Source organism: Saprolegnia parasitica (genome assembly GCF_000151545.1).
Source record: "Saprolegnia parasitica CBS 223.65 unplaced genomic scaffold supercont2.40, whole genome shotgun sequence".
Taxonomy (NCBI): domain Eukaryota; phylum Oomycota; class Saprolegniomycetes; order Saprolegniales; family Saprolegniaceae; genus Saprolegnia; species Saprolegnia parasitica.
This window is the reverse complement of record NW_012156434.1, coordinates 10,739-24,438: the sequence shown is the minus strand read 5'-3', so window position 1 is coordinate 24,438 and position 13,700 is coordinate 10,739. Positions and strand designations below refer to the sequence as shown.

Here is a 13,700-nt window from a genome sequence, read left to right as displayed (position 1 = left end):
AAGTTGATTGCGTCAACGTACACCGCAGCGATCGTGCCGACGGTTTTGGACCGCACCGAGCGCTCGACCAGGAGATCCCAGATCGGCAAGTTGGGGACATGGAAGAGGTGTGCGCGGCGGTCGTTGAGATGCCATGCAAGAGCCCACACGAGTGGAAGCGGCAGAAGCGAGTAGTAGAGGTTCCTTATGTCCCTGTCTCCGAGCAAGAACCCGAGCGCACACAAAGACGTGTAGCACGAGCTCGAGAACGTGACGGCGCGAATGTTGTTGGGCAGTCGGCCGCTCCCAATGCACTAATTGAACATATGATGATGGCGTCAGTACACTAAATGACGATTTGGTTGAGAGAGTACGGGCTGTGTCGTGTAGGCAAAGAAGAGCAAGAACGCGACGCAACAGAAAAAACCGAGTGTCAGCGCGAGCGCAATCAATGGGTGCGCGACCGCGTCCAAGTCGCTCACGAGCATCGACATGATCGGGTTCACTACTCGTCGTCAAATCGAATCTCAATCTCAAAATCAAAGAACGTACGCGTCCGCGCCATGACCATAATGATCTGAAAATGCGTTTGGAATCGAAACACTGTCGTGCGGGCAAGCGGCTCGATGTACATTTTGAAATAGAGCGCACTGGCATACAGCATAACAAGCCAGCAAAGCCTAGTGCCTACACCGTAGCTGATTTCACAATCTTTAAAATACGTGAAGCCTTACCCAAAAGAATCCGATCCGATCCAAGCACTCGCACGTGGCGCCACCAGGCAGCACGAGGCGGTCGAACCCGTCGGGGCACGACCCGAGCCGCCCGAGCGTCGAAATGAGCGGAATGTAAAAGACGTCAAACGTCAGCGGGTAGATGAACCGGAGCAAAAGCGTCGGGCCTACCGATATCCCATCATCTCCTTTATTGAGAAGCAGAGCGTGCGTACGCCGACGACTGAATGTCTTCCATACGTGCATGCTGAGGAGGAGGCTGCCCCACACCAGGGTGCAGACAACATTGATCAGCTACATCATCCATGAGTCTTGTCATCTTCCTGAAGGCGATGATGTCATGACACCACCTCGGTCGGCACGTTGAGCAAGAAGAAGACATTGGCGTCGTTCGAGACACCGGCCGCTTTGAACGTGATCGCGAGCGGCGTGTACGAGAACGCGAGCCACTCGGACGACATGGCGCAAAACTTCATGTAGCGCTGCATATGTGACCGTCGGAGGGACGCAGATCGTCGCTGGGAAAGGGCGACCGCCATACCTACGAGGTCCATCTTCTAAGGACACGAACAAGCAACGTAAGAGTACCTTGTGCGACCGGGTCGTGGATCTTGTCGACGTCAAACCAGCTGTACGCTGCCTTGTGTCGTCGAAAGCACCAGAGGCCATAGGACAGCCAGACAAGCCAGAATACTGCAACGGGCGCCGTCGCAAGCCAGTCGTAGCCACACGCGGGCCAGTCGCGCTTGCGGCAGGCGGTCGCATTGGCGTAGCAAGCCAACGTTGTCATGCTCAACGGTCAAAATCTGCCTGTCTCCACAAGCCTGTACTACGTAGTATATTTTTAGCTATGTATGCCAGCGAGGGAGAGTTTACTTGCACGTTGACGATGATAGGACAGAGATAAGCAGCAAGGCAACATACCAGCGGTACCAAGTGCACATGTCAAATGTCTGACTTTAGTGAAGTCGCTGGACAATTATTGATGTAAATGTTTATGAAAGTGCAATCCCCGCACCTTCTCATATTGTATTCTTTGTTAGCATCCGAGTTTCGCCATTTTCCACTTGATCTTCGACGACCCAAAAACTGATGCTCATAACGAATGCTAGACCTAAACCCAAGAAGTCGCGCGGTGCATCGATCACAATCTAAAATTTCAACTTGACGCTCCCATGTTGCTGTTCAATAGCTTATTTCATGCCTCCTTTACTCCATGTGCGCATCAATGGTCCTTGTCGGCGGCGTTCTTCGGTCGCTGCGGCCACATGCAACGCAACGCGTGTCTCGAAGAATTCGCGCAGGTTAGGGGCAATGCCGCTTTCAATAAAGCCACCAATCGCGCACTGACTTGCGCTTGTGTAGCGGTCGCAGAGGACCGGTATGGCTTTGGCGAGCGCGACGGCCACGTCATGGGCCGTCATGGCCTCCTCGACGTTGTCAAAGGCATGCGCCAAGTCGCGTTCGAACGCCCGCCGGTGCGTTCGTCGCCGGTGAATCTCGTCCAGAATTGGCCGCGTCACAAATATGAGCTCGTCCGGGTTGTGCAAGAGCCGTCCATACTCGGTCGGCTCGACAGGTGCCTCGGCGCATGGTTGGCATGGGTTCTCTTTTGGTGGTGTTGTCACGTTGGCGTCGTCGTCGTTCAAGGCCGGTACCGCCTTCTTATCGTAGTCGTCGACCGTGTCCTGAATGGGGAGATCGGACCCGTGCGATATCATCCTCCGGTTGGTCGGAAGCGCCAGCGGTTGGCGAGCCATCAATGGCATGCTGCTATACCGCGCTGCGTTCTGCACCATGGCTGGCAGCTTGCGGAGGTCTACGGTCGAGCGTCGCGTCTGGGCAGTCTCTTGCGTGTGCACAATGATGTGCGCGATGGACTTTCGCAGTGCCTTGTGCTGCTGGGTGACCCACTTGACGAGCGAGCTAGGTCGGCGCTTGCTCGGGCGGCGCGCCTGCTGCAAGAGCCGCTGGGCCACCTCCATGTTGTAGAGGCGCAGGCACGTGTCCTCCAACGCAGCACTGAGCCGGTACGCATCGTGCCACTTTCGAAACGCGGCTTGGATGCTCGCAATCGACTCGGGCGTCAAGAGCACAAACAAGTTGACCTTGGAGTCGGTCTCGGCCACTTCCAGCACGAGATTGAGCACGGTCGCTGCGTAGTAGGCGGTGGTTGCGCTCGGGTGGCCAAGTACCGTCAGAAACGTATTGAGATGCGACACGTTGCGCAGCCAGAAGTCGTTGGGAAGAATGTCGTCCATGTGCAGCTTGTAGAGCGTGTAGGTGGCGTCCATGGCAAGCTTGCGGTCGACCGAGCCGGCCAGCGTCGCGAGCAAGTGCGCATAGATCGTCTTGCTCGGCTTGAGGTACCGCGACCGGTACCACTGGAGCAAAAAGACCGAAATTTCGTACATGGCATTAACGTCGCTCGCGGCACAGCTCTGCGCAAGGAGCTCCTGCGCCTCATTGTAGAGCGCCCGGGCTTCGTGCACCGCGTCGCTTGGTGTCTCGATGTGCGAGATCCAATGCTTGTCGTGGATGCCAACGACCTCAAACTGGGTGGACGCCGCTGCGACGACCAAGACGCGGTACATGCGACTGCTGCTGGGCGCGAGAAATTGCGGGAGCCGAGTACCAAATGGGCTCCAGCGCGAGCCCGACGTTTGGGACATTGTCGCGGGTGCCTTGGCGTGGTCGTGCGCGACGGCGGCCACAGCTACCGTGAACGGAATGTCAGCACCCGCGAAATGAGGTATTTGGCCTACTGAGAACTTGCTCGATGCGATGGAGCTTGACGCGCTTCTTGCTGGCGGCATTGGACGCAGCGACGACCGAGAGCCGACTACGGCTTGCCATGGCCTTGCTCGTCCATTGCGCGCGGTCTGGATTCGCCACGTCTTTGAACCAGAATTTGGGCGGCACGACGGCATCGTCTTGCGTTTCCCCAATGCACAGCTTTTGTTTTCGGAAATTCTACGATCGCATGATCGACCGTGCCGTACGACACAAGACTGCACCTTGATGTGGGCAAACCACAAGATCCGAATCGCAAACGCGCGGCAGAGGAGCTCTTTGTTACGGGAGCGCTTGGCGAGCCGCGTGAGCTGCGCGAGGATGGGTTCGAGCTCGAGCGGGTGCAATTTGGTCGCGTCGACGTACAAGGCAGCGATCGCACCCACCGTCTTGGCTTGCGGCGACGGTTCACAGAGCAAGTCTAGAATCGACTGCTGCGGAATGTGGTAGTGTAGCGCGCGGCGCGTATTGTGGCGCCACGCGAGCACCCAGAGCAGCGGCAGCGGCGTCAGCGCAATGTACAGCGACGTCGTGTCGGCGTTGGCAACAAGCACGACGAGGACGACGAGGGTTGTATAGACAGCGCTTGAAAACGACAGAAATCGAATGTTGTTGGGAAGAAGGCCGCTGCCAATGCACTAGACCAGAAGTAACATTAGCCACTATTGATGCGAGGCGCGGTACCGGCTGTGTCGTGTACGTGTATACCAGCAGCAGCACAAAGCAGCACAGAAACCCTAGCCCCATCAAGAGCGCGATCCCGCGTCTCGCGCGCAAGTCCAAATCGCTCACGAGCATAGATAGAATCGGGTTGACTAGATGCAGCAGTCTGGTGATATCCATCTCCGATAGGCAGACGACGTACGCGTGCGGGCCATGACCATAATGATCTGAAAACTGGGCTGGAACCGGAAATCCATCGTGGTTGCCAACGGTTCAATGTGCATCTTGTAGTAAAGGGCCGATGCGTACAAGAGAAGAAAGCCCGTCAATCCCGCAGCCTATCCACAAAAATCCTAGCACGACGATCCAATGGATAGTGCCATACCCAAAAGAATCCAAAAGCGTCCACGCAGTCACACGTGGCGCCGTTGGGCAGCGCGATGTGCGAAAACTCGGTCGGGCACGTTCCGAGCCGAACAAGCGTCGCGACGAGCGGGATGTACAACGTATCAAACACCAGTGGGTACGCGTAGCGCCGCAGCCACTTGGTCTCTACGCAGTCGTGAGCGTCGCTAGATACACAAAGACAATGATACGATTGCGCGCCGACGCGCCGACGCGTAGCACGAGCACGACACTGCCGCAGAAGACGACGACACCTAGGTTCCACGCCTGCGCGTCCGTCTCTCAGTGCAAGGAACACGATAGGACGATCTACCTCGGTCGGCAAGTTGAGCGACGACGCCAGTGGGCTCACGTATCTCTCGGCACCCGTCGCTTTCAGGGCGATTGTGAGTGGCGTGTACATGAACGACGGCCACTCGGCCCACATGGCACCGAGCTTCATGTAGCGCTGGAAGCGGGGCCGCCGCCGGGACTCGGACTTGCGCTGCGAGAGCGCGATCGCCATGCCTAGTTCGTGCATCAGAGCTGTTTTCAGAAGAGAATCATGATTGTACCTTGCGCAATCGGGTCGTGGATCGTGGCCGCGTCAAAGTGAAAGCCACTGAGCGTCTGGAGAAGGCGCGTGCCGCCGTAGATGAGCCAGACGAGCCAGAGAACGCCGACGGGGACGCTAACGAGCCAGTCGTAGCCACACGCGGGCCAGTCCGTCTTGTGGCACCCCGAGCCATTGCTGCTAGCCCATTCGCAGCGCAGCTCCATGCTGGGTTGAAGCAATCTAAAAAGGCGTTTTCCTCGACTAAAATTGTATTCAATTCCGTTGCCTGTCTACATGATGGACCGCAAACTAACTGTAAGGTTACGACATGCGCGGCCACCAGCGCGACTTTGGCGTCTTTGCCCAAGCGGTTGTGACGAAGGCATAAAATGGGACGACGTGATCTTCAAAGAACGTGCGCAGCCGCGGGTCCAGGCCGCATGTGACGAAATCCTTCATCGCACAATTTTCGGCAAAGGTGTAGAGCTCGAGAACTCTTGAAAACTTGTCCAAAATATCATGGTCGCCGTGCCGCTGCCGACGCTTCTGCGGACTGCCCGCGACCGGCGACTGGGCCAGCTGGGCCGCAAGCCACTGGGCGGTGGTCGGGTGCTGCACGGCCCTTTCGTACCCTTCGAGAGCTTCGCACAAGAGTTCTTGGAACTGCGCTCGGAGCGACTGCCGCCGATCCAGCTCACTCAGGAGCTCGACGGTCACAAACACGAGCGGCTGCGTCGGCGTCGTCGCGAGGCGTTGCGTGCGGTCCGGCATTGGTTTTGGAAGAGGCTTCGGTGGGGGCAAAGGCTCGTCGTTTTCGGGTGTGTTGAACGGGACAACGTCGGCTGTCTCGGCCTCGACGGCCTGGAGCTCGAGAAAAGCCTGCCGAGGCACTGGTACTGCATTGTACACGGTTGGCTGGGAGTTGCCACGGCTGGTCGCGGACGCCAGATTGCTCTCGTGTGCTGTCGTCGTTGTCTGGATCGCGTCGGCAGGCTCCTTGAACGACGCGCCCGCCGACGACTGGAACCGTCCCGTCGAGCGGTGCGACGGCATCGGAAGCGGAAGCTGCGAATAGCTGGACGCGCCCGTCACGAGACTGGATCGACGCGACGACGATCGAATCATCGACAGGTTGGCGCTCTTGTGTCGAACCGACCGGTGCGACCGGTGCGATCGGCGCGAGAGGATCGAGGACCCGGAGCTGCGAAACTCGCGCACACTCTGTGCGATGCGCATCGAGACTGCAGTGACCATCGACTCGGCGGACCGGTGGATCGCGGTCACCATCGCCCTGTGCTGGTGCTGGACCCAAGACAGGACACTCGTGTTCTTTTGGTCTGCGCCAGCGATGCTTTGCGGCGCAGCTGCTCCTGCAGCCGATGCGCGTGCATGTGCAACTCAATCTTGTACAAGCTGTCGCAGATCGATTCGAGGAGGCTGCTGATCGCATAGTCGTGGTGCCATCCGTACAGCGCGGCGTGAATCAGTCGAATCGACTCGGGCGTGAGGAGCTGGAAGAGGTTCGTTTTCTCATCCGCCTCGCCGAGCGCCAAGACATGCTTCAAGATCGTCGCAGCTCGGAGGATCGTTGGAGGGTGCGGCTGCTTGAATACCAAGATAAAGTGGTTGAGGTACGACGCGTTGCGGAGCCAGAGGTCGTAGGGCAAGACGCCGTCGCCAAAGACCTTGAGCAGCGTCAGCGTCGCGTCTGTTACCAGCGTGATGTCGCTCGTCGCGCACAAGGTCGAGAGTATATGCGTCAGAATCGTGCCATTGACGCGGAGGTACCGCGCGTTGTACCACTCGAGAAGCAAACTCGCCACTTCGTGCATAGCGCGCTCGTCGCTCTGCGCACAGCTCTGCGCCAGCGCCTCGAGTGCCATGTGGTACAAGCTGACACAATGGAAATGCGCCGCCGCCGGCTCCTCGACGCGCGAGATCCAGTGCTTGTCGCCAATGCACACCACGTGATACGCTTCGGTCGGTGCGGTTTTGATATTGGAGACGCGGAAGCTGTGCTGGGACGATCGGTACCACCATTTGAAGGGCCATTTCCGAACGCTGTGCGCGTCGTGGACCACATGTCGGCTAAATTCCTCGGGCTCGTCGTTGATTGGCGTCGGGATTGCTACGTAGTACTATCAAGTTGATACAAACGTCAGGCATGTCGCAACAGACTGATGGTCGAGACACGGTAGATCTTGACGCGCTTTCGGGACGAGGCGGTGGGGTCCAGAAGCGCAGAGGAGGACTTGGTGGAGTGTGCTTTGGTGAGCCGCAGCGTTATCGCCCGGTCCTTGCACCAGAGCTTGGAGGGCACCGCGGTCTCGGGTGTCATTTCGCCCACGCAGGTCTTGGTTTTTCGAAAATTCTACCCCAATCGTCAGCACAGCAAGCGTCCGCAGTGTACCTCAATGTGGCAAAACCACAAAACTCGAATCGCGTACGCGCGGCAGAGAAGCTCGCCAGACCGCGAGAACTTGGCGATCTTAAGCAGCTGCGATATGATCGCGTCATGATCGCGACGTCGTACTTTGGTTGCGTCCACGTGCAGCGCCGCAATCGTCCCCACGAGCTTGCATTGGGACGACGGCATTTGGAGGAGCTCCAGAATGGAGAGGTGGGGAATATGGTAGTGCGTCGCTCGGCGCGCGTTGAGGTTCCACGCCGCGAGCCACACGATCGGCAAAGGACTAGACTCCAATAGAGCGCGCTGCCACCGCCGTCGGCAGCAAGGATGCATAGGACACTGCACGCGGTGTAGAGCGAGCTTGCAAACGAGAGCACGCGAATGTTGTTGGGGATGCGGCCGCTGCCAATGCACTAGAAAAAATACTTGGTTCAAACCTCACAGCGACCAATCCATCCATACGGGTTGGATTCGGTACGAGTACACGAGGAGGAAGAGCACGCCGACGAGAAACGCGAGCATTGCAAGCACGGTTATCGTGTGGTTCTGCGTAAACACGCTGTCGTTCGCGCGCATGGACAAGATCGGATTCACTAAATATATCAATGCATCAACCTATCAACATATAAAAAGAGAGGAAGGCGAGCGTACGGGTGCGGGCCATGACCATAATGACTTGGAAGCCACGCTGAAAGCGAAACTCCATCGTCGTTCCCGTGGGCTCAATGTACATTTTGTAGTGGAGCGCGCTGCTGTACAAGAGCAGAAAACCCGCAAACCCCACGGCCTAAGCAGAGACGCGGGATTAGTTGGACCGCGAGGAGAGACTCAATAGCTTGTCAATATCTAATGGTGGATACCCAGAAGATGCCAAAACGATCGAGGCAGTCACATGTTGCGCCGCCCGGTAGCGACAAATGCACGTACCCCCGTGGGCACGTTGCGAGCCGCGTACACGTTGAAATGAACGGGATGTAGAGCAAATCAAACACAAGCGGGTAGCCGAACCGGCGCAAAAATGGCTCGTCTATGTCACGGTCAACACAGGAAAAGCACTAGAATGTGGATGTACGCTGGACGCGCCGCCAGTGCCGAAGGAGCAAGAGAACGCTGCCGCTCAGAACCGCCACGATAACGTTGAGACTCTACACACGTCAAGTCGTTCGGCCCACGACCATGGACGGAGCGCCACCTCGCTGTAGTCGTTGAAGGTAATGAGGTTGGGGTTTATGAGGCCATGGGCGCCCGTGGCTTGGAGCCCAATGGCGAGCGGCGTGTACGTGTACGATGGCCACTCGGCCCACATGCCAAGCAGCTTTACGTACCGCTGCAGCCGGACGCGGCGACGGGAGTCCGACTTGCGCTGCGCCAGCGCGATCGCGATGCCTGCACAACACAATACAATGAACCATTTGAGCGCTACATCATCGTACTACCTTGCGCGACCGGGTCATGGATTGCGTCCACGTTAGAGTGCAAGAACGAACCGGCCGAGCCACTGCGGCGGAGGTGGACGAGGCCGTAGCCGAGCCAGAGGACGCCCAGCACGGCGAATGGCGCATCACTGACGAACGCGTAGCCGCACGCTGGCCAGTCGGCCTTGGTGCACGGGAGGCTGCCGCTTGAGAAGCAAGCTGCCATCCTCGTGTTGTACTGTCTCGTGGGCGCAGAGCAAAATTAGACGCGCCAAATGACATACAACCGGGAAACGGACTTGCGTTATTTCTACGCAGTGCCCTTGTTAAGGTCCCGAATAGTCGAGACATGTAACCAAGTCCCTTGCCTTAACCTACCGCGCCGGGAGTCTGAGAGGGTTAAATACACCGGGGTCTCGGATTCAGGTACTCTCTCGCTGCATGACGCTGGCTTCCAGGACAAGAAACACAGTTTGTCCAATATACTTCTATCCACATGGGCAATATAGTCGCTACGTCGAGCTTACAACGAGCGAGATTGTTGGGCTGGTGAACGCGAATAGACATCATATCTATCCATCTATCGATCCATCTAGAGAGATGGAGCTTCCGTAGAGCATCTCTGCTGCGCTACCGACCCGTCCAACCGTCCGCGGTCAATCTCTAGCAAGGGTACATAAATTCAATTGAATTTATGTACCCTTGATCTCTAGTCACCCAACACACATGCCAGCAGCGTGCACATGTATTACATCGACCACTACAGCAAAGCATTCGATTGTCTGTCTACCTGTATCGAGCACTGGTCTCGTTCTCATCCGAGTTGAATCGAAACACCGACTTGGTGCGAGTCAGTCTCGAGCTGCAGCGTGTTGACACGACCCGAGACGGCGACTTGGACCAGGGGCGAGAGGCGGCAGCGGTAGGCCAGCCCCACCTTGGCCTCCGAGTCGAGCGTTCCAAAGAGGCTCTCTCTTGCCGAGAGCGCGAACTCGCCTTGGCTGTGCATGACCACAGCGTTCCGGCGCTTTTGGTACTCGATTTCGGTCGCCATGGCGAGCGCCGAATTCACTTGCTGCTTGAGGTTCCAGCGCAACACGGAGCCGTGCTCGCGGAGACTGGCCGTCGACCGCCACGAACCGTCCTTCGCCTTGTACTGCCCGATGAAGCTCCAGCCTTCGAGCTTTTGGCCCGTGCTGCGGCCGTCCGTGGACTCGATGCCAGTGTTGTACTTGCCACCGACGCCGACGCAGAGCTCGGGCGTGCCGAGCACGATGCCACCCTCGACGGTCGGCCCGTTGGCGACGTCGACGGCGACTTCGACGTGGCTCTTGATCGCGGCCACAGCGTAAACGCCCTTGAAGCCGACCTTGGCATTCGGCGGCGTGCCCACGGCCTTTTGGCCGCACTCGAGCGCCGACAACGTGAACGTGCCGACGCGTGGCAGCGCGAGCTCGGCGCAGAGCGATAAGCGGTGCTGGCTGTGCAGCGCAAGGAGCGCGAATACCTCCGAGTCGCCGCTCGCCGCGTACATGCGCTGACTTAACGACGACGTGAGAATCCCACTGCGCGCCATGGTCGTGTGCACTTGGAACTGCTGCGACGGACTGCGCAGCTGCAGCGAGAGGCCCGAGAGCAGCGTTTGCGGGAAGAGCCGCGCGTTCGCCGTGCACGAGCGCACGTGCTCGTACTTGTCGGCGCCCGGCGCCGGCTCGGCCCACGGTGCGGGCGAGACCCGCGACGAGTCGAGGAGATCGCTGAGGAACTCCATCGTTGATGTGGGAATGCCCCACACCCACGTCTGACATCTAATCTAAAATCACGCAGCCCGGACGAGACTATTCTAACAAAGCGATGCCGCTGTCGATCGCCTACCAGCCGTAGCATTGGAGCATTTCGCAACCATTTTATTGCTTATATTTAGTGCGATGGGCCATTGGAACGAGGACGCCAGCGAGCAGGCGCTTGCGGCAATATGCGGGTCTAGTTGGGTGTCAGTAGCCAGCCGAGTGGTGGGAAATCAGTGTGTTTCACACGTGTTTTTTGTTTGTGGAGGCGCCGATGGACCCGACGACGACGGACGAGGGCATGGACCTGACCCAGGAAATGGAAGCGATCAGCCGCGAGAAGGAGCGCGTCGCGCGCATCGCTCGCATCGCCGAGGAGAAGTATGCATCGAAGCAGAAGGCGCTCGAAGCCGAGGCGAAGAAGCCCAAGTTCATGACCAAGGCCGAGCGGGAAGCCGCGGCGCTGGCCCGCCTCCAGCAGCAGCGCACCAAGACAACTCCCGCGGCGACGTCCACCATGCCAATGCCATCGGCGAGCAAGTACTCCAAGTTTGACGAGACGTCGCTCGACCGCCACCGCGATTCGGAGCGCGTCAAGCACGACGCGCGGTCCAACCGCCGCCCGGACGCCAAGGCCGCGACTCCGCTTCTGACCGATCAGGAGAAGGAGCTCGCGCAGCTGAAAGAGCAGTACCTTGGCAAGAAGGTCGCGAAGAAGAAGATCATCAAGGCGAGCGAGAAATTTGCGAAAAACTTCCAGTTCGAGTGGGACGCGACCGACGACACGTCGACCGAGCTCAACCCGCTATACAAGCGGCGCGAAGTGAACCTCCTCTTTGGCCGCGGGTACATGGCCGGCGTCGACCTCCGCGAGCAGCGCAAGCGCAACAACTTTATCACGGAGCTCACGCGGAAACGTCAGCTGGAGCTCAAGGCCGACGACGAAGCCAACGGCATGTCGTCCGAACTCGTTGCGCGGCGCCAGCGTGAGCGCGAGCGCGAGCTTCAGCGCATGCAGGAGCGTGAGGCAAACCGCGAAGCCGAGTCGGTCAAGCTCGCCCAGTCGGCCGCGTTGCACTGGAGCGAGAAGGCGCTCTGCGACATGTCGGAGCGCGACTGGCGCATTTTCCGCGAAGATTTCGACATTATTCTGCGTGGCGGCGCGCGCCCCGGCCGCTGCGCAAGTGGGACGAAGCGGTCTTGCCGGCCCCGCTCTTCCGCGCGATCACCGAGATGGGCTTCGAGCGGCCGTCGCCGATCCAAATGCAAGGCATCCCCGTCGGCTTGGAGCGCCGCGATATCATTGGTATCGCCGAGACGGGCTCGGGTAAGACGGCGGCGTTCGTGATCCCGATCATCGCGTACCTCTGCCAGCTGCCGGCCAACATGATTGCCCGGACGGCGGACGAAGGGCCGTTGGCGCTCATCATGGCGCCGACGCGCGAGCTCGCGCTGCAGATCGAGCAAGAAACCATCAAGCTCGCCAAGTACACGACGGTTGGCGAAGGCGAGAACGCGCACATGATCAAGACCGTGGCCGTTGTCGGTGGCCAGAGCAAGGAAGAGCAAGCGTTCAAGGTCCGGGAGGGCATTGACATCATCATTGGCACGCCCGGTCGTCTCAACGACGTGATTGAGAACCGGTATCTCGTGCTCAACCAGTGCAACTACGTCGTGCTGGATGAAGCCGATCGAATGATCGACATGGGTTTCGAACAGCAAGTCGTCGACGTCCTCGAGACCATGGGGGGTCTCCTCAAGTCGGAGAACGAAGACGAGCTCGAGCAGCAGCTCCAAGTCGCCGACAACCAGTTCAAGTTCCGCGTGACCATGATGTTTAGTGCGACGATGCCACCCGAAGTCGAGCGGCTCGCCAAGACGTTTTTGCGCCACCCGTCGATCGTCAAGATTGGTGACGAGACGTCGGGCAAGAACAAGCGCATCGACCAGCAAGTGTGGTTCATGCCCGGCGGCAAGAAGCGCTCCAAGCTCATGGAAACGATCCGCGACGTGCTGCGCGCGCCCCGCACGTCGCGCGACAAGGCCGACGCGCCCAAGATTATCATCTTTGTCAACGTCAAGAAGGAGTGCGACACGGTCGCCCGCGCCGTCGGCGCCGAAGGCTTTCGCGCCACGATTCTCCACGGTGGCAAATCCCAAGATCAACGCGAAGACTCGCTCAAGGGCTTCCGCGACGGCACGTACGATTTGCTTGTCGCGACCGACGTGGCCGGGCGCGGTCTCGACATCCCCGATGTCACGCACGTCATCAACTACGACGTGCCGAGCAAGATCCAAAACTACTGCCATCGTATTGGTCGTACAGGCCGCGCAGGCAAGGAAGGCGTCGCGATCTCGTTCCTCACGGACCAGGACGAAGAGATCATGTACGACCTCAAGCAGTACCTCGAGGCGTGCGAGATGCCCGTGCCAAAGGAGCTCGCGCACCATGCGATGGCCAAGGCGCCTGCCGGCGCGCGCGACGACAAGGGCAACGTCATCGCCAAGACGAAGCGAGACACCATCATTTACTCGTAGTAGCCTCGCAACATATATATATATATTGCAGCTACTCGACTCGTAAGCGACCAGTACGACGCATCGCGTGCACATGGCGTCAGAGGCTTAGAACCTTGGACACGTTTGCTAGCATCTAGCATTATCAGTTCAAATGTCGCAAAAAGTACATTTCATTACAAGTTGATTCGATGCATGTTGTTTGTGGTATTAGTTATTAGTAAATAGATGAATGGTTCATAATCGAGAGTCTCCTAGTGCGCGCGTTGCTTGTTGCGTGCATCGCGCAGGATGCGCTCGACGGTCAAAGCGAGCGCACTCGGGCGAGGGCACGCTGTCGCCAGAGGCGATGTGACGGCTGCCTTGCGTGGCGCCGCGTGGATCTTAGGACGAAACGTGCACCCTGCGAGCTCTTTGGCTGTAGTTACATAGAAAAGACCACAAGATGGCACACTCGGTACG

At 58.5% G+C, this 13,700-nt stretch overlaps 4 protein-coding genes across 4 annotated transcripts; 1 reads left to right on the top strand and 3 right to left on the bottom strand.

Moving 5' to 3' along the window:
- Positions 1-1,938: 1,938 nt before the first annotated feature.
- Positions 1,939-5,333, bottom strand: SPRG_08744 (hypothetical protein; the record flags this gene model as incomplete). Its single annotated transcript, XM_012347976.1, has 10 exons — positions 1,939-1,947; positions 1,994-3,429; positions 3,479-3,686; positions 3,731-4,144; positions 4,191-4,321; positions 4,372-4,507; positions 4,555-4,721; positions 4,766-4,841; positions 4,888-5,081; positions 5,129-5,333. The coding sequence occupies 10 exons, from the start codon at positions 5,331-5,333 to the stop codon at positions 1,939-1,941; spliced, it is 2,976 nt and encodes a 991-aa protein (XP_012203366.1).
- A 29-nt stretch (positions 5,334-5,362) lies between these two features.
- SPRG_08743 (hypothetical protein) lies at positions 5,363-9,201 on the bottom strand. The gene is made up of 12 exons (XM_012347975.1): positions 8,956-9,201; positions 8,712-8,905; positions 8,592-8,664; positions 8,380-8,546; positions 8,171-8,306; positions 7,982-8,112; positions 7,865-7,932; positions 7,643-7,802; positions 7,520-7,597; positions 7,288-7,480; positions 6,432-7,237; positions 5,363-6,330 (listed from the first exon to the last, which is right to left on the bottom strand). The coding sequence occupies exons 1-12, from the start codon at positions 9,158-9,160 to the stop codon at positions 5,431-5,433; spliced, it is 3,111 nt and encodes a 1,036-aa protein (XP_012203365.1). The 5' UTR covers positions 9,161-9,201; the 3' UTR covers positions 5,363-5,430.
- A 467-nt stretch (positions 9,202-9,668) lies between these two features.
- On the bottom strand, positions 9,669-10,710 carry SPRG_08742 (hypothetical protein). Its single transcript, XM_012347974.1, has one exon. The coding sequence runs from the start codon at positions 10,703-10,705 to the stop codon at positions 9,749-9,751; it is 957 nt and encodes a 318-aa protein (XP_012203364.1). The 5' UTR covers positions 10,706-10,710; the 3' UTR covers positions 9,669-9,748.
- Positions 10,711-10,995: 285 nt separating this feature from the next.
- On the top strand, positions 10,996-13,259 carry SPRG_08741 (hypothetical protein; the record flags this gene model as incomplete). Its single annotated transcript, XM_012347973.1, has 2 exons — positions 10,996-11,825; positions 11,858-13,259. The coding sequence occupies 2 exons, from the start codon at positions 10,996-10,998 to the stop codon at positions 13,257-13,259; spliced, it is 2,232 nt and encodes a 743-aa protein (XP_012203363.1).
- Positions 13,260-13,700: the final 441 nt, after the last annotated feature.